This window comes from Hemiscyllium ocellatum, chromosome 1, assembly GCF_020745735.1.
Source record: "Hemiscyllium ocellatum isolate sHemOce1 chromosome 1, sHemOce1.pat.X.cur, whole genome shotgun sequence".
Lineage (NCBI taxonomy): Eukaryota > Metazoa > Chordata > Chondrichthyes > Orectolobiformes > Hemiscylliidae > Hemiscyllium > Hemiscyllium ocellatum.
The window spans coordinates 84,800,337-84,813,557 of NC_083401.1; the positions used below are offsets into that span (position 1 = coordinate 84,800,337).

The following is a 13,221-nucleotide window of genomic DNA, read 5'->3' on the forward strand; positions in this document are numbered from 1 at the left end:
ACCGACCCTCCGAAGAGTTACCCACCCAGAACCATTTCCCTCCAACTAATGCACCTAACGCTATGGGCAATTTAGCATGGCCAATTCACCTGACCTACACATCTTTGGACTGTGGGAGGAAACCCACGCAGACACTGGGAGAATGTGCAAACTCCACATAGACAGTCACCTGAGGCTGGAATTGAACCTGGGACCCTGGTGCTGTGAGGCATCAGTGCTAACCACTGAGCCACCGTGCCGCCCCAATCTTGTTTTAATGAAGATTTTTCCATTGTCTTTTATAAACCATAATCTATCTGTCTAACATTTTAAAAGCAGTTTCTTTTTAAAATTTCAATTTATCCTATATGAGATTAGATTCCCTACAGTATGGAAACAGGCCCTTCGGCCCAACAAGTCCACACTGACCTCCAAAGAGTAACCCAGACACATTCCTCGGTCCTATACTTACCTCTGACTAATGCATCTAACACTGTGGGCAATTTAGCATGGCTAATTCACCTGACCTGCACCACATTTGGATTGTGGGAGGAAACTGGAGCACCTGGACGAACCCACGCAGACACTGGGAGACTGTGTGCAAATTTCACACAGGCAATTGCCCAAGGTGGGAATTGAACCCGGGTCTTTGGTTTTATGAGGCAGCAGTGCTAACTACTGAGCCACCATGCTGCCTGTAAATATATACGTTCTTGAATAATTGTGTTTCCGTTTAACTGTAGGGGACAAAATAGGGAAGAGTATTTTTAGGTTTGCTAATAAGGATAGAATCCGTATAGGGACAAGTTGTTACGAAAAGACTGAAAGGTTTTGGTTATATTTGTAAAATAAAATCAATTAATATAAGAGAGCAAAGTTAAAAGTCACAACACCAGGTTGTAGTCCAACAGGTTTATTTGAAAGCACTAGCTTTCGGAGCATTGCTCCAACAACCTGATGAAGGAAGAGCATTCCTAAAGCTAGTGCTTCCAAATAAACCTGTCGGACTGTAATCTCGTGTTGTGATTTTTTTTCATAAACGGTTTACACCGTAGTCCAGCACCAGCATCTCCAAATTATAAGAGGTCAGTTTAAGTATTTGCTCCAGTGTTTCATCTCAACACTGTTGAGTTTGTTTGAATTCTGGTGATAACGCATTGGATCCAGCCAACTGAACAATCAAAGTATAAAGATGTATAGATTTTTAAAAACCATTGCTTTTGACCTTTCCATCAGGGGCATGATACCACAGCATCTGCAATAAACTGGACACTTTACCTCTTGGGAACCCATCCCAACATACAGAAGAAAGTTCACGAAGAGCTGGATGATGTTTTTGGTAAGGTTATAAGCACTTCAGTCCAAACATGTACTTCCCCAAAGTGCTGAAAGATTCAATGCATCTTGGCATTGTAAACATTTAAAACTTTGATGCATTTGTAGTTGATTTCACATGATAGCAAGTAATGAACGAAGGTACTGGGTCTAGTGATATTGAATCATCGAGATGTACAGCATGGAACCAGTCTAACTATCCATGATGACCAGATATCTAAAATTAATCTAGTCCCATTTGCCAGCATTTGGCCTGAATTCCTCTAAATCCTTCCTATTCACATACCCATCCAAGTGCCTTTTAAATGTTGTAATTGTACCAGCTTCCGTTACTTCCTCTGGCAGCTCATGCCATACACTCGCCACCTGCTGCGTGTAAAAGCTGCCCCTTAGGTCCCTGTTAAATCTTTCCCTTTTGGACTCCCCTACCCTGGAGAAAAGACCTTGACTATTCGCCTATCCATGCCCCTCATAATTTTATAAACCTCTATAAGGTCACCTCTCAGCCACTGATGCTCCAGGGAGAATACCCCTAGCCTATTCAGCCTCTCCCTATATCCCAAACCTCCAAACTGGCAACATCTTTTGTGAATCTTTTCTAAACCCTTTCAGTATCCACCTGTAATACCAAAGACTTGTGGTCCCGAACTAGTTGTGCTGCTAGGCAGCTTGCTCCATTACAATCACAACACTGTCATTAGGTGAACAACTTGGAAGATTGCTCAGGTATGTCCTGTTTACAAGGAGCAGGACAATCTGAGCCCCATCAGTTTATTTTCAATCCTCAGAAAAGTGATGTGGAAAGAGTATTGTCAGGCTGCACGCACTTAGGGGAAAAAAAATACTCAAGATGGGTTTTTGCTGATTGTCTCATTTCATGTAGGTTCCAAAAATGTATGAAAGAGGTGAATTCTTGATTTCCTGAAAGCCCCTGTGGAGGGGTAGGTATGAGGGTATTCAGTTGCTCATGAACAGTTAAGGCCCTTAAATAACAAACCACCTTTTTGGTCTACTGTTCTTTTGAAGGCTACAGCCACCTCCCGCAATAGTGTCTACAAGTCTGGCCTTGTCACTACTTGGACTTGCCTGTTTGGGACTGTATGTCTGCTCCTGCTTCAAGTAGGAGTCATCACTCCCTGTGACACTTGGGCCTGATTAAATAGCATCTTTTTGTGAGGTAGGACATCACAGCTGAAACCAGTTCAAGGTTCAATGGCCAATGAGAGACTGCAGGCTCAGGTGGTCAAGTGTGGGCAGGCTCCATCAGGAACCCTACCATCTCTGTAAAAGAGAGAAAACAAACTACAACGTATTATCGATGTTTCTGCTTGTTGCATCTAAGCATACTCCAAGGTGCTCTCTTTTACCCTCTCCGATTCCTCATGTTGTTGTTGGCCACTTCATATTCAGATGTGGCTCAGTTTGCTGAGGCAAAGAATGGGCAGCTGACCTGATGTCAGTTTTCCACCGACTGGGTAACTCTTAAAATTATCACATGCTTGGGGGAAAGCCTGTGTTAGTAGAGACATTGACCCCTAAGGTATTCCAAGGTAAAGTAAGTGAGAGGATTCAGTCATCCTTTAATGATTTCTTTCTGCAAACGGTTTTGAAGCTTATCTTTCCCATGCAGGTTTGCCCACTAACAACTGAGAGATTACTGGCATTGGATGAAACAATAACAACTTATTTATATTTGACCTTTTAACATAATGGAATGTATTTTTTTGTACTGTTCTGAAACCTAGTTTGGGACTCAGTTCATAAGGAGATATTAGGTCAGTTGACCAAAAGCTTGGATAAAGAGATTATCAGGACTGTCTCAGAAAGGTGGAAGGCGAGTGGGAGAGTTGTAGAGGGTCTGCTCCAGAGCTTTGCGTTGAGACCATAAGACATTGGAGCAGAAATTAGGTCAATCAGCCCATCTAGTTTGCTCTACCATTCAATCGTGGCTGATAAGATTCTCATCCCTATTCTCTCACTTTCTCCCTTTAACCCTTTATACTCAAGAACTTATCTATCTCAGTCTTAAAGGTAGTTAATGACCTGGTCTCCACAGCCTTCTGTGGCAATGAATTCCATAGGTTCACCGCTCTCTCTGGCTGGAGAAGTTTCTCCTCCATCTCTGTTCTAAAAGGTCTATTTTTTATTTGTGGGACTGTTCTCAAGAATCTCCTGTGAACACACTCCAGGGCCAGTACATCCTCCCTGAGATATGGGGCCCAAAACTGTGCACAATACTCCAAATGTGATCTGACCAGAGCCTAATAGTGTCTCAGACGTACATCCCTGCTTTTATATTCAAGTCATCGAAATAAATGCCATTGTTGTATTTGCCTTCCTAACTGCTCACTCACCCTGCAAGTTTACCTTTAGAGAATCCTGGACTAGAACTCCCAAGTCTCTTTGCACTTCAGACTTCTGAATTGTCTTCCTACCAAAGTGCATGACCTCACACTTTCCCACATTGTACTCCATCTGCCACTTCTTTGCCCACGCTCCTGACCTGTCCAAATCCTATTGCAGCCTTTCCGCCTCCTCCAATGCTACCTGTCACTCTACCTATCTTTTGTATTATCTGCAAACGTAGTCAGAATGCCCTCCGTTCCTTCATCGGGATCGTTAATGTATAAAGTGAAAAGTTGTGATCGCAACATTGAACCTTGTGGAACACCACTTGTCACTGGCTGCCATCCTGAGAAGGACCCTTTTATTCCCCACTCTCTGCTTTCTGCCAGGCAGCCAAGCTTCTATCCCTTGCCTCTGACACCATTGGCCCTTATCTTACTCAGCAGCCTCCACTGTGGCACCTTGTCAAGGGCCTTCTTGAAGTCCAGATAGATAACATCCATTGGCTGTCCTTGGTTTAACCTCGTGGTAACTTCCTCAAAGAATTCTAGTAGATTTGTCAGGCATGACCTCCCCTTGATGAAACCATGCTGACTACTGAAGGCACAGCCACCAATGGTAGAGCAGTTACAGTTGAGCATGCACAAAAGGTCAGAGTTGAGGAGCACTGCTATCTTGTAGGGAATGGGTGTGACAGTGAATACAGAGAGGAAGGGGTGCAGTCATGTTCGTTTTCAAAATGCAGACGTGACTTTGAAAGTCAAGCCCTTGCTTTCTCTCCGAACTAATTGAGGTTACAGCCTGACACACCTTTCAAGAGAAGTTGCAAATGGAAAAATGAAGTGAACTAATGTCAAGGATGATTCGAGTAATGAAAGAGCTGTAAAGTCCCATCAGCAATGGCTAGAATAGGAAGCATTATGAAAGAGAGTGGAGCAACTTCAGAAGAATGTAAGAAAAGAAGGCAGGATGGTTTTTACAATCTTAAAACATCTTGTAAAAAATCAATACAAGTACTTTAGGATAATTATAATGGACTCCTTATTAAAAATAAATGTGGAATAGTCGAAGGACAATAATAACTTGCTAAACTATGATAGAAAGTGAGGATCTTAGCTGACCAATTTGCATGACCTGAGGATGTCATCTCCCACTGCCTCTTCCCCTTCCTTCTCCCTCCATGCAAACCTTCCTCTCCTTCCCAAAAGCCAGATTCTGCTGAAAATATTTCCTTAACTTGTACTTTCTGCAAATGGGGATTTTGATTTTAATATCCTTTTTTCATCAGGTAGGTCTGATCGTCATGTTACAATGGAAGATCTGAAGCAGCTCCAGTTTCTGCAGTGTGTTATTAAGGAATCTCTGCGCTTATTCCCTCCTGTTCCGATTTTTGGACGCACTTTGCTTGAGGACTGCTACATTGGTAGGTGCTGCAGTTTGTTTTTTACTTTTGAGTCTTGGAAAGCACATGCAATTTACATGTTTTTCATACCATTTAACAACTCCAGAAATTCAGAAGTGGCCTTCCTTTCTTTGCAATATGGCGAGAGTGTTACATTGAATTAATTAGAATATGCAGCAGAGAAAAAAGGCTGAGCCCAAACAAGCCATGATGTTATTGTGCTTATGTTCCATTGTGACCCTCTTCCCATCTTTCCTTGTGTATCTTTATCAGCTGAACTGCCTATACCCTTCTCCCTTATAATAAACCAGCTTCTCCTCGGTCCATTCACTCCTTGCAGTAGCAAGTTCTTCATTCTGCCATTGTCTGCGTGAAGATGTTTCTTTCAAGGGCCTTACTTGATTTCTTGGTAGCTATCTTGATGGCCTGCTTTTGCTGTTCTTCATAACAGGAAATAATACCTTCTCTCTATATCTGCTTTATCAAAACCTTCCGTAAATTTAACAACTCTTATTAGGATACTTCATAAGGGATCCAGTAGTTAATACTTGGTTAACTCGGCCTAATTTCATGCTTGGAAATCATTTTTGCAGTTGTTGTAATACCTTGATATCATTTCTCTGATATACCATACAGAATTATATCATTATCCACCGGGTGGGATGATTAAAATTCAATATGTCAACTACATAAGTTCTCTGCAGTACTATTCCTTAAGAAAAGAATCTCAACAAGTGTAACCCCACTGCTTTATTGCATTTGTTTCAGATTTATTAATGTGTGTCTCATGTTCTAGTTTTTACAGTACATGATCCATTAGCTCCCCTATAACCCATCTCGAAAATGAGAATCTTTTATTCCCTTGTGGGCCACAGGCTGTGCTGGCTGGCCAGCATTGATTACCCATCCCGAATTGTTGTTGAGGATGGTGGTGACCTGCTGCCTTGAACTACGGCTGTCTGTGTATTGTGAGTAGTCCCACCGTGCTGTTGGAGAAGGGGGAAATTCTAGTAAATGTTGGACGAGATGTGTTGGAGGGCATCTTTAACCACGTGGGAAGGGAAATTGCGGCACCACCTTGTGCTCCCGCGAGGAGGCTGAGCAATTCATCAACTTCACCAACACATTCCATCCTGACGTTAAATTTACCTGGTCCATCTCTGACACCTCCCTCCCCTTCCTGGACCTCTCCATCTCCATTAATGACGACCAACTTGACACTGACATTTTTTACAAACCCACCGACTCCCACAGCTACCTGAATTACACCTTTTCCCACCCTACCTCTTGCAAAAATGCCATCCCGTATTCCCAATTCCTCCGCCTCCGCCTTATCTGCTCCCAGGAGGACCAGTTCCACCACAGAACACACCAGATGGCCTCCTCCTTTAGAGATCACAATTTCCCTTCCCGTTTGGTTAAAGATGCCCTCCAACGCATCTCGTCCACATCCCGTACCTCCGCCCTCAGACCCTACCCCTCCAACCGTAACAAGGACAGAATGCCCCTGGTGCTCACCTTCCACCCCACAAACCTTCACATAAACCAAATCATCCGATGACATTTCTGCCACCTCCAAACAGACCCCACCACCAGGGATATATTTCCCTCCCCACCCCCTTCCGCCTTCTGCAAAGACCGTTCCCTCCGTGACTACCTGGTCAAGTCCACGCCCATTACAACCCACCCTCCCATCCTGGCATTTTCCCCTGCCACCGCAGGAACTGTAAAACCTGTGCCCACACCTCCTCCCTCACCTCTATCCAATGCCCTAAAGGAGCCTTCCACATCCATCAAAGTTTTACCTGCACATCCACTAATATCATTTATTGTATCCATTACTCCTGATGTGGTCTCCTCTACATTGGGGAGACTGGGTGCCTCCTAGCAGAGCGCTTTAGGGAACATCTCTGGGACACCCACACCAATCAACCACACAGCCCTGTGACCCAATATTTCAACTCCCTCTCCCACTCTGCTGAGGACATGGAGGTCCTGGGCCTCCTTCACCGCTGCTCCCTCACCACCAGACACCTGGAGGAAGAACGCCTCATCATCTGCCTCAGGACACTTCAACCCCAGAGCATCAATGTGGACTTCAACAGTTTCCTCATTTCCCCTTCCCCCACCTCACCCTAGTTCCAAACTTCCAGCTCAACACTGTCCCTATGATTTGTCCTACCTGCCTAGCTCCTTCTCCACCTATCCACTCCACCCTCTCCTCCCTGACTTATCACCTTCATCCCCTCCCCCACTCACCCATTGTACTCTATGCTACTTTCTCCCCACCCCCACCCTCCTCTAGTTTATCTCTCCGTGCTCTATTCCTGATGAAGGGCTTTTGCCCGAAATGTCGATTTCGCTGCTCCTTGGATGCTGCCTGAACTGCTGTGCTCTTCCAGCACCACTAATCCAGAATCTGGTTGCCAGCATCTGCAGTCATTGTTTTTACCTAGCTGACAATTTGTACTAATTTTCTGATAGTTAAAGAATATGTAGAGCTGTGACAATTTGTGATGGTTCACTGATACCAGAGGACAAGCAGGCTGTTTGCATGGAATGCATTGTCCTTGTTAGAATTGTGAAGGTGGCATCTTATTGTCCAGCTGAAGTATAAGGGAACTCTTCCCTGCATTTTCCACCTGGAGAAGACAGCTGTCTGAGCACTGTACTCAGGGTTGCCAAAGAGAACTCCCTCTGCCCCTGAGCACTTGTTGTATTCTGTTTCTAACAGAGGTAGCTTACCTTAATTCCTTTTGACCAGCGGCCATGGAACAGCTACTTCTGACATTGGATGATTGTTGTCTCCCTTCCCATCTCCATTTGAAGGTTAGGTTATGTTCCTTCAAAGAACAAAGCCGCCTTGCTTTTGAAACTGATACACTGATAACAGGGCGAAAGTGAGGACTGCAAATGTTGGAGATTCCTGCTGAAGGGCTTTTGCCCGAAATGTTGTCTCTCCTGCTCCCTTGGGTGCTGCTTGACCTGCTGTGCTTTTCCACCGCTACACTGATAACAAGGTACATTTAGCACCAGATGAATTGTTGGTGCTGGTTCAATGCACATTTTACAACCTCCATGTTTCTCGCAATTTATCCTTTTTTCCCATGTTTGAATTTTGGAAAGTTGCTAAATGAAATCATTGAAATCGCATATTACACAGTAAAAATTAGATTAGATTCCCTACGGTGTGGAAGCAGGCCCTTCAGCCCAACCAGTCCACACCAACCCTTTTCAAGAAGGATAATAGGGAAATCCCTGACAATTATAGACCAGTCAGCCTCACGTCTGTGGTCAGCAAAGTTTTGGAAAGAATTTTGAGGGACAGGATTTATGACTATTTGGCAAAGCATAGTGTGATCAAAGGCAGTCAACATGGCTTTGTGAGGGGCAGGTCCTGCCTCACCGATCTTAGAGTTCTTTAAGGAGGTGTCAAGACAGGTTGACGACGGTCGAGCAGTGGATGTGGTGTATTTGGACATCAGCAAGGCATTTGATAAGGTTCCCCATGGTAGGCTCATTCATAAGTCAGGAAGTATGGGATACAGGGAGATGTGGCTATCTGGATTCAGAATTAGCTGGCTGACAGAAGGCAGAGAGTGGTTGTAGATGGAAAGTATTCTGCCTGGAAGACACTGTTGAGTGGTGTCCCACAGGGCTCTGTTCTTGGGCCTCTACTCTTTGTAGTTTTTGTAAATGACTTGGATGAGAAGGTTGAGGGGTAGGTTAGTAAATTTGCAGATGACACAAAGGTTGGAGGTGTTGTCGATAGTATCGAGGGCTAATGCAGGTTGCAGTGCGACATAGACAGGATGCAGAGCTGGGCTGAGAAATGCACATGGAGTTCAACCTGGATAAATGTGAAGTGATGCATTTTGGAAGGTTGAACTCGAATGCTGAATATAGGATTAAAGACAGGATTCTTGGCAGTATGGAGGAAGAGAGAGATCTGGGTGTGCATGTACATAGATCCCTCAAAGTTTTCACTTCAAAGGGATAGGGTTGTTAAGAAAGCGTATGGTGCTTTGGTTTTCATTAACAGAGGTATCAAATTTAAGAACTGCAAGGTTTTGCTGCAGCTCTGCAAGTCCCTGGCGAGACCACACTTGCAATATTGTGTCCGGTTCTGGTCACCCTACTACAAGAAAGATAGAGGCTTTGGAGAGGGTGCAAAGAAGGTTTACCAGGATGCTGCCTGGACTGGAGGGTCTGCCTTATGAAGAAAGTTTGAATATGTTCGGACTTTTCTCTCTGGAGAGAAGGAGGAAGAGAGGAGATCAAGGTGTACAAAATAATGAGGAATAGAGAGTCAATAGCCAGAGATTTTTCCCCAGCGCAGGATTGACTGGTACGAGGAGTCATAGTTTGAAGATATTAGGAGGAAGGTATAAAGGAGACATCAGAGGTAGGTTCTTTATGCAGAGAGTTGTGGAATGCGTTACCAGCTGTGCTGGTGGAAGCAGTGTCATTGGGGACATTTATGCAACTGCTGAACGTGCACATGGATAGCAGTGAGTTGAGGGGTGTGTATGTTAAGTTAATATGTTTTACATTAGGATCAAGTCTCGGCACAACATCATGGACCTAAGGGCCTGTTCTGTGCTGTACTTTTCTGTGTTCTATGCACCCTCCAAAGAGTAACCTACCCAGACCCATTTCCCTCTGAGTAATGCACCTAATGGTATGGGCAATTTAGCATGGCCAATTCACCTGAGCTGCATATAGTCATAAAGACATACAGCATGAAAATAGACCCTTCGGTCCAACCCGTCCATGCCGACCAGATATCTCAACCCAATCTAGCCCCACCTGCCAGCACCTGGCCCATATCCCTCCAAACCCTTCCAATTCATATACCCATCCAAATGCTTCTTAAATATTGCAATTGTACTAGCCTCCACCACTTTCTCTGGCAGCTCATTCCATACACGTACCACCCTCTGCATGAAAAAGTTGTCCCTTAGGTCTCTCTTATATCTTTCCCCTAAACCTATGCCCTCTAGTTCTGGACTCCCCAACCCCAGGGAAGAGACTTTGCCTATTTACCCTATCCATGCCCCTCATAATTTTGTAAACCTCTGTAAGGTCACCCCTTAGCCTCTGACACTCCAGGGAAAATAGCCCCAGCCTTTTCAGCCTCTCCCTATAGCTTAAATCCTCCAACCCTGGCAACATCCTTGTAAATCTTTTCTGAACCCTTTCAAGTTTCACAACATCTTTAGATTGTGGGAGAAAACCGGAGGAAACCCACACAGATACTGGGAAAAAATGGAAACTCGACACAAACTGTTGCACGAGGTTGGATTTGAACCTGGGACCCTAGTGCTGTGAGACCGAAGTGCTGACCACTGAGCCACCGTGCCACGCAAGGAAGTTTATAAAGGCCTTCAATTTCCAACACAATAGACGGAATTCATATTGGTCTTACCAAATACTTTACACTTGCTCATTTTCATTTTATCAAATTTAATATTATCAATTTTTTGCCAATACTGCAAGTTTGTTTTAATGTCATCCTGTAGCCCTCTTTGTTGTACTGAAATGCATGCAGCATACAAAACAAGGTAAATGAGTTTGTAGTGCAGATTGATATTGGCAGATATGATGTTGTAGGTCTCACGGAGACATAGCTACAGAGGATGAAGGTTAGGAACCATATATACAAGGATACACATCCTATCAAAAGGGTAGGGAGATGGGGGTTGGGGTTGACCTGTTCGGTAGAAATGAAATTAAATCGATTGCAAGAACTGATACAGTTGGAAGATGTAGAATCTGTGTGGGTAGAGTTGAGGAACTTCAAAGGGAAAAAAAGACCCTGATGGGACTTGTACACAGAACTCTTAGCAGTCATCAGGACACGACGAAGAAAATATATTAGGAGGTAGAAGAGGCACGTAGGAAATGCAGTATGACAATGACCATGGGGTGGGGTGGGGGATCAATATGCAGATGGACAGGGAAAATCAGCTTGGTAGCAGATCTCAAGAAAATGCATTTATGGAATGTCTGAGATTTTGTTTTTGGAGCAGCTTGTGGTAAACCCCATTAGGGAGCAGGAAATTCTGGATTTGGTGATGTGTAATGAGACCGACTTGATAAGGGAGCTTAGGGGGGCAGTGACCATAATATGATAAAATTCACCCTGCAGTTTGAGAGGGAGAAGCTGGAATCCGATGGAATGGTTTTACAATTGAGTAAAGGTAATTATAAAGACATGAGGGAGGAGCTGGTCAGAGTTGATTGGAAGGGTAGCCTAGCAGGGAAGATGGTGGAGCAGTAATGGCAGGAATTTCCAATGTTAATTCAGGAGACACAGCAGAAATTAATTCCAAGAAAGAAGATATGTAAGAGGAGGATGAGGTAACCATGGATGCCAAAAGATAAGTCAGGGACAGTGTAAAAGCAAAATATAAGGGTGAACTAGCTAGTAATATAAAAGAAGATTGCAAGAATTCGCTGGAGAAATAGAAATGGGGAATGAAGAAATGTCAAAGGAACTGAATAGATACTTTGTATCAGTTTGCACAGTGGAAGATACCACCAGCGGACTGAACATCAAGTGGGTTTGGGGACAGAGGTGAGCGTAATAGCCATCAATAAGAAGGTGGTACTGGGGAAGCTGAAAACTCTAAAAGTGTATAAATCACCCAGGCAAGATAGACTACATCCTAGAATTGTAAAAGAGATAGCTGAGGAGATTATAGAGGCATTGGTGGTGATCTTTCAGGAGGGAGAGTCCTGAAGGACTGTAAAACGGCTAATGTAACACGCCTGTTTTTAGGAAGGGGAGAGGCGGGAAACAGGAAGCGAGAGACAGGTTAGCCTGACCTCAGATATTGGTAAGATTTTAGAGTCCATTATTAAAGATCAGATTGCAGAACACTTGGTTTAAACAAAAGGCTGAGTCAACACTCTTTCATCGTGGGGAGATTGTGCCTGTCGAATTTATTAGAATTCATTTGAGGAGATAACAAGCAAGATAAAGAAGGGAGAGCCAGTGGAAGTAATCTGTTTAAATTCCAGAAGGTGTTTGACAAGGTGCTGCGCAGGAGGCTGCTAAATAAGAGCCCATGGTATTAGGAGTAAGGTATTGGCATTGATAGAGGATTGGTTGACTGGCAGGAGACAGTAGGGATAAAAGGGTATTTTCCAGGATAGTAGCCAGTGATTAGTGGGGTTCTGCAGGGATCTGTATTGGGACAATAACTACTCTCCGTATACACTAGCGATCTGAATGAAGGAACTGAGGGCATTGTTGCTAAATTTGCAGATGACTCTCAGGTTGAGGAACAGGTACTGTTGAGGAAGCAGGGTGACTGTAGAAGGACTTAGACAGGCTAGCAGAGTGGGCAAAGAAGTGGCAGTTCGAATAAAGAAGCATGACATTATGCACTTTGGTAGGAGGAATAGAGGCACAGATTATTTTCTAAATGGAAAAATATTCAGAAATCTGAGGCACAAAGGGACTTGGGAGTCCAAAATCAGGATCTCTTAAAATTAACTTTTGGGTTCAGTTGGAAGTTAGGAAGGTAATTCAATGTTAGCATTCATTTCAAGAGGGCTAAAATACAAGAGCAGCAGTCTACTTCTGAGGCTGCATAAGGCTCTGGTCTGACTGCATTTGGAATCTTGTGAGCAGTTTTGGGCCCCCTGCGAAAGGAAGGATGAACTGCGTGACTGCACTTTCCACCTTCTGCCTCTCTGAATAATCACCCTTAAATTTCTACTCTCTACTTCCTGCCAGCAATCCATTTTGATATTTGTCTGACTCTATGTTCTGACCTGTATTCGTTAGACTATTGAGTGGTACCTTAGCAAAGGTGAAGAAGAATTTCTTCCAAGGATGGTTTATCTGTGATATTCTTTACTGCTGAGAGCAGGATGAATTTCTTCCGGTTGCATCCCGCTGTGCCCCCTTTAACTTTAGGGAGTTAGTGAAAAGGCCATTTACGTCCTTGTCAAAGATTTGGTGATGAAGTTAGAGAAGTCAGCAGTGGGATAGTGGCAGTGGTGATTGGGGCTAACGCCTCGCGAGCAGTGGTGATGCCTGGCATGCCTCGGTGGGTCTTAGACCAGTGGAGGTGAAAACATGCCCAATGTGAGGGAGAGTGAACCTCTTGGGGAACGCTCAGCTTGGAGCATCCACGAGTCTGTGG

At 44.1% G+C, this 13,221-nt stretch overlaps 1 protein-coding gene across 1 annotated transcript in view; it reads left to right on the top strand.

Annotated features, from left to right (window-relative positions):
• LOC132815103 (cytochrome P450 4V2-like) overlaps positions 1 to 13,221 on the top strand; it is a 61,273-nt gene that overhangs the window by 35,437 nt on the left and 12,615 nt on the right. Inside the window, exons 8-9 of the mRNA XM_060823869.1 lie at positions 1,216 to 1,318; positions 4,949 to 5,083. Coding sequence (XP_060679852.1) covers positions 1,216 to 1,318; positions 4,949 to 5,083 — 238 coding nt within the window. The remainder of the gene's footprint in view (positions 1 to 1,215; positions 1,319 to 4,948; positions 5,084 to 13,221) is intronic.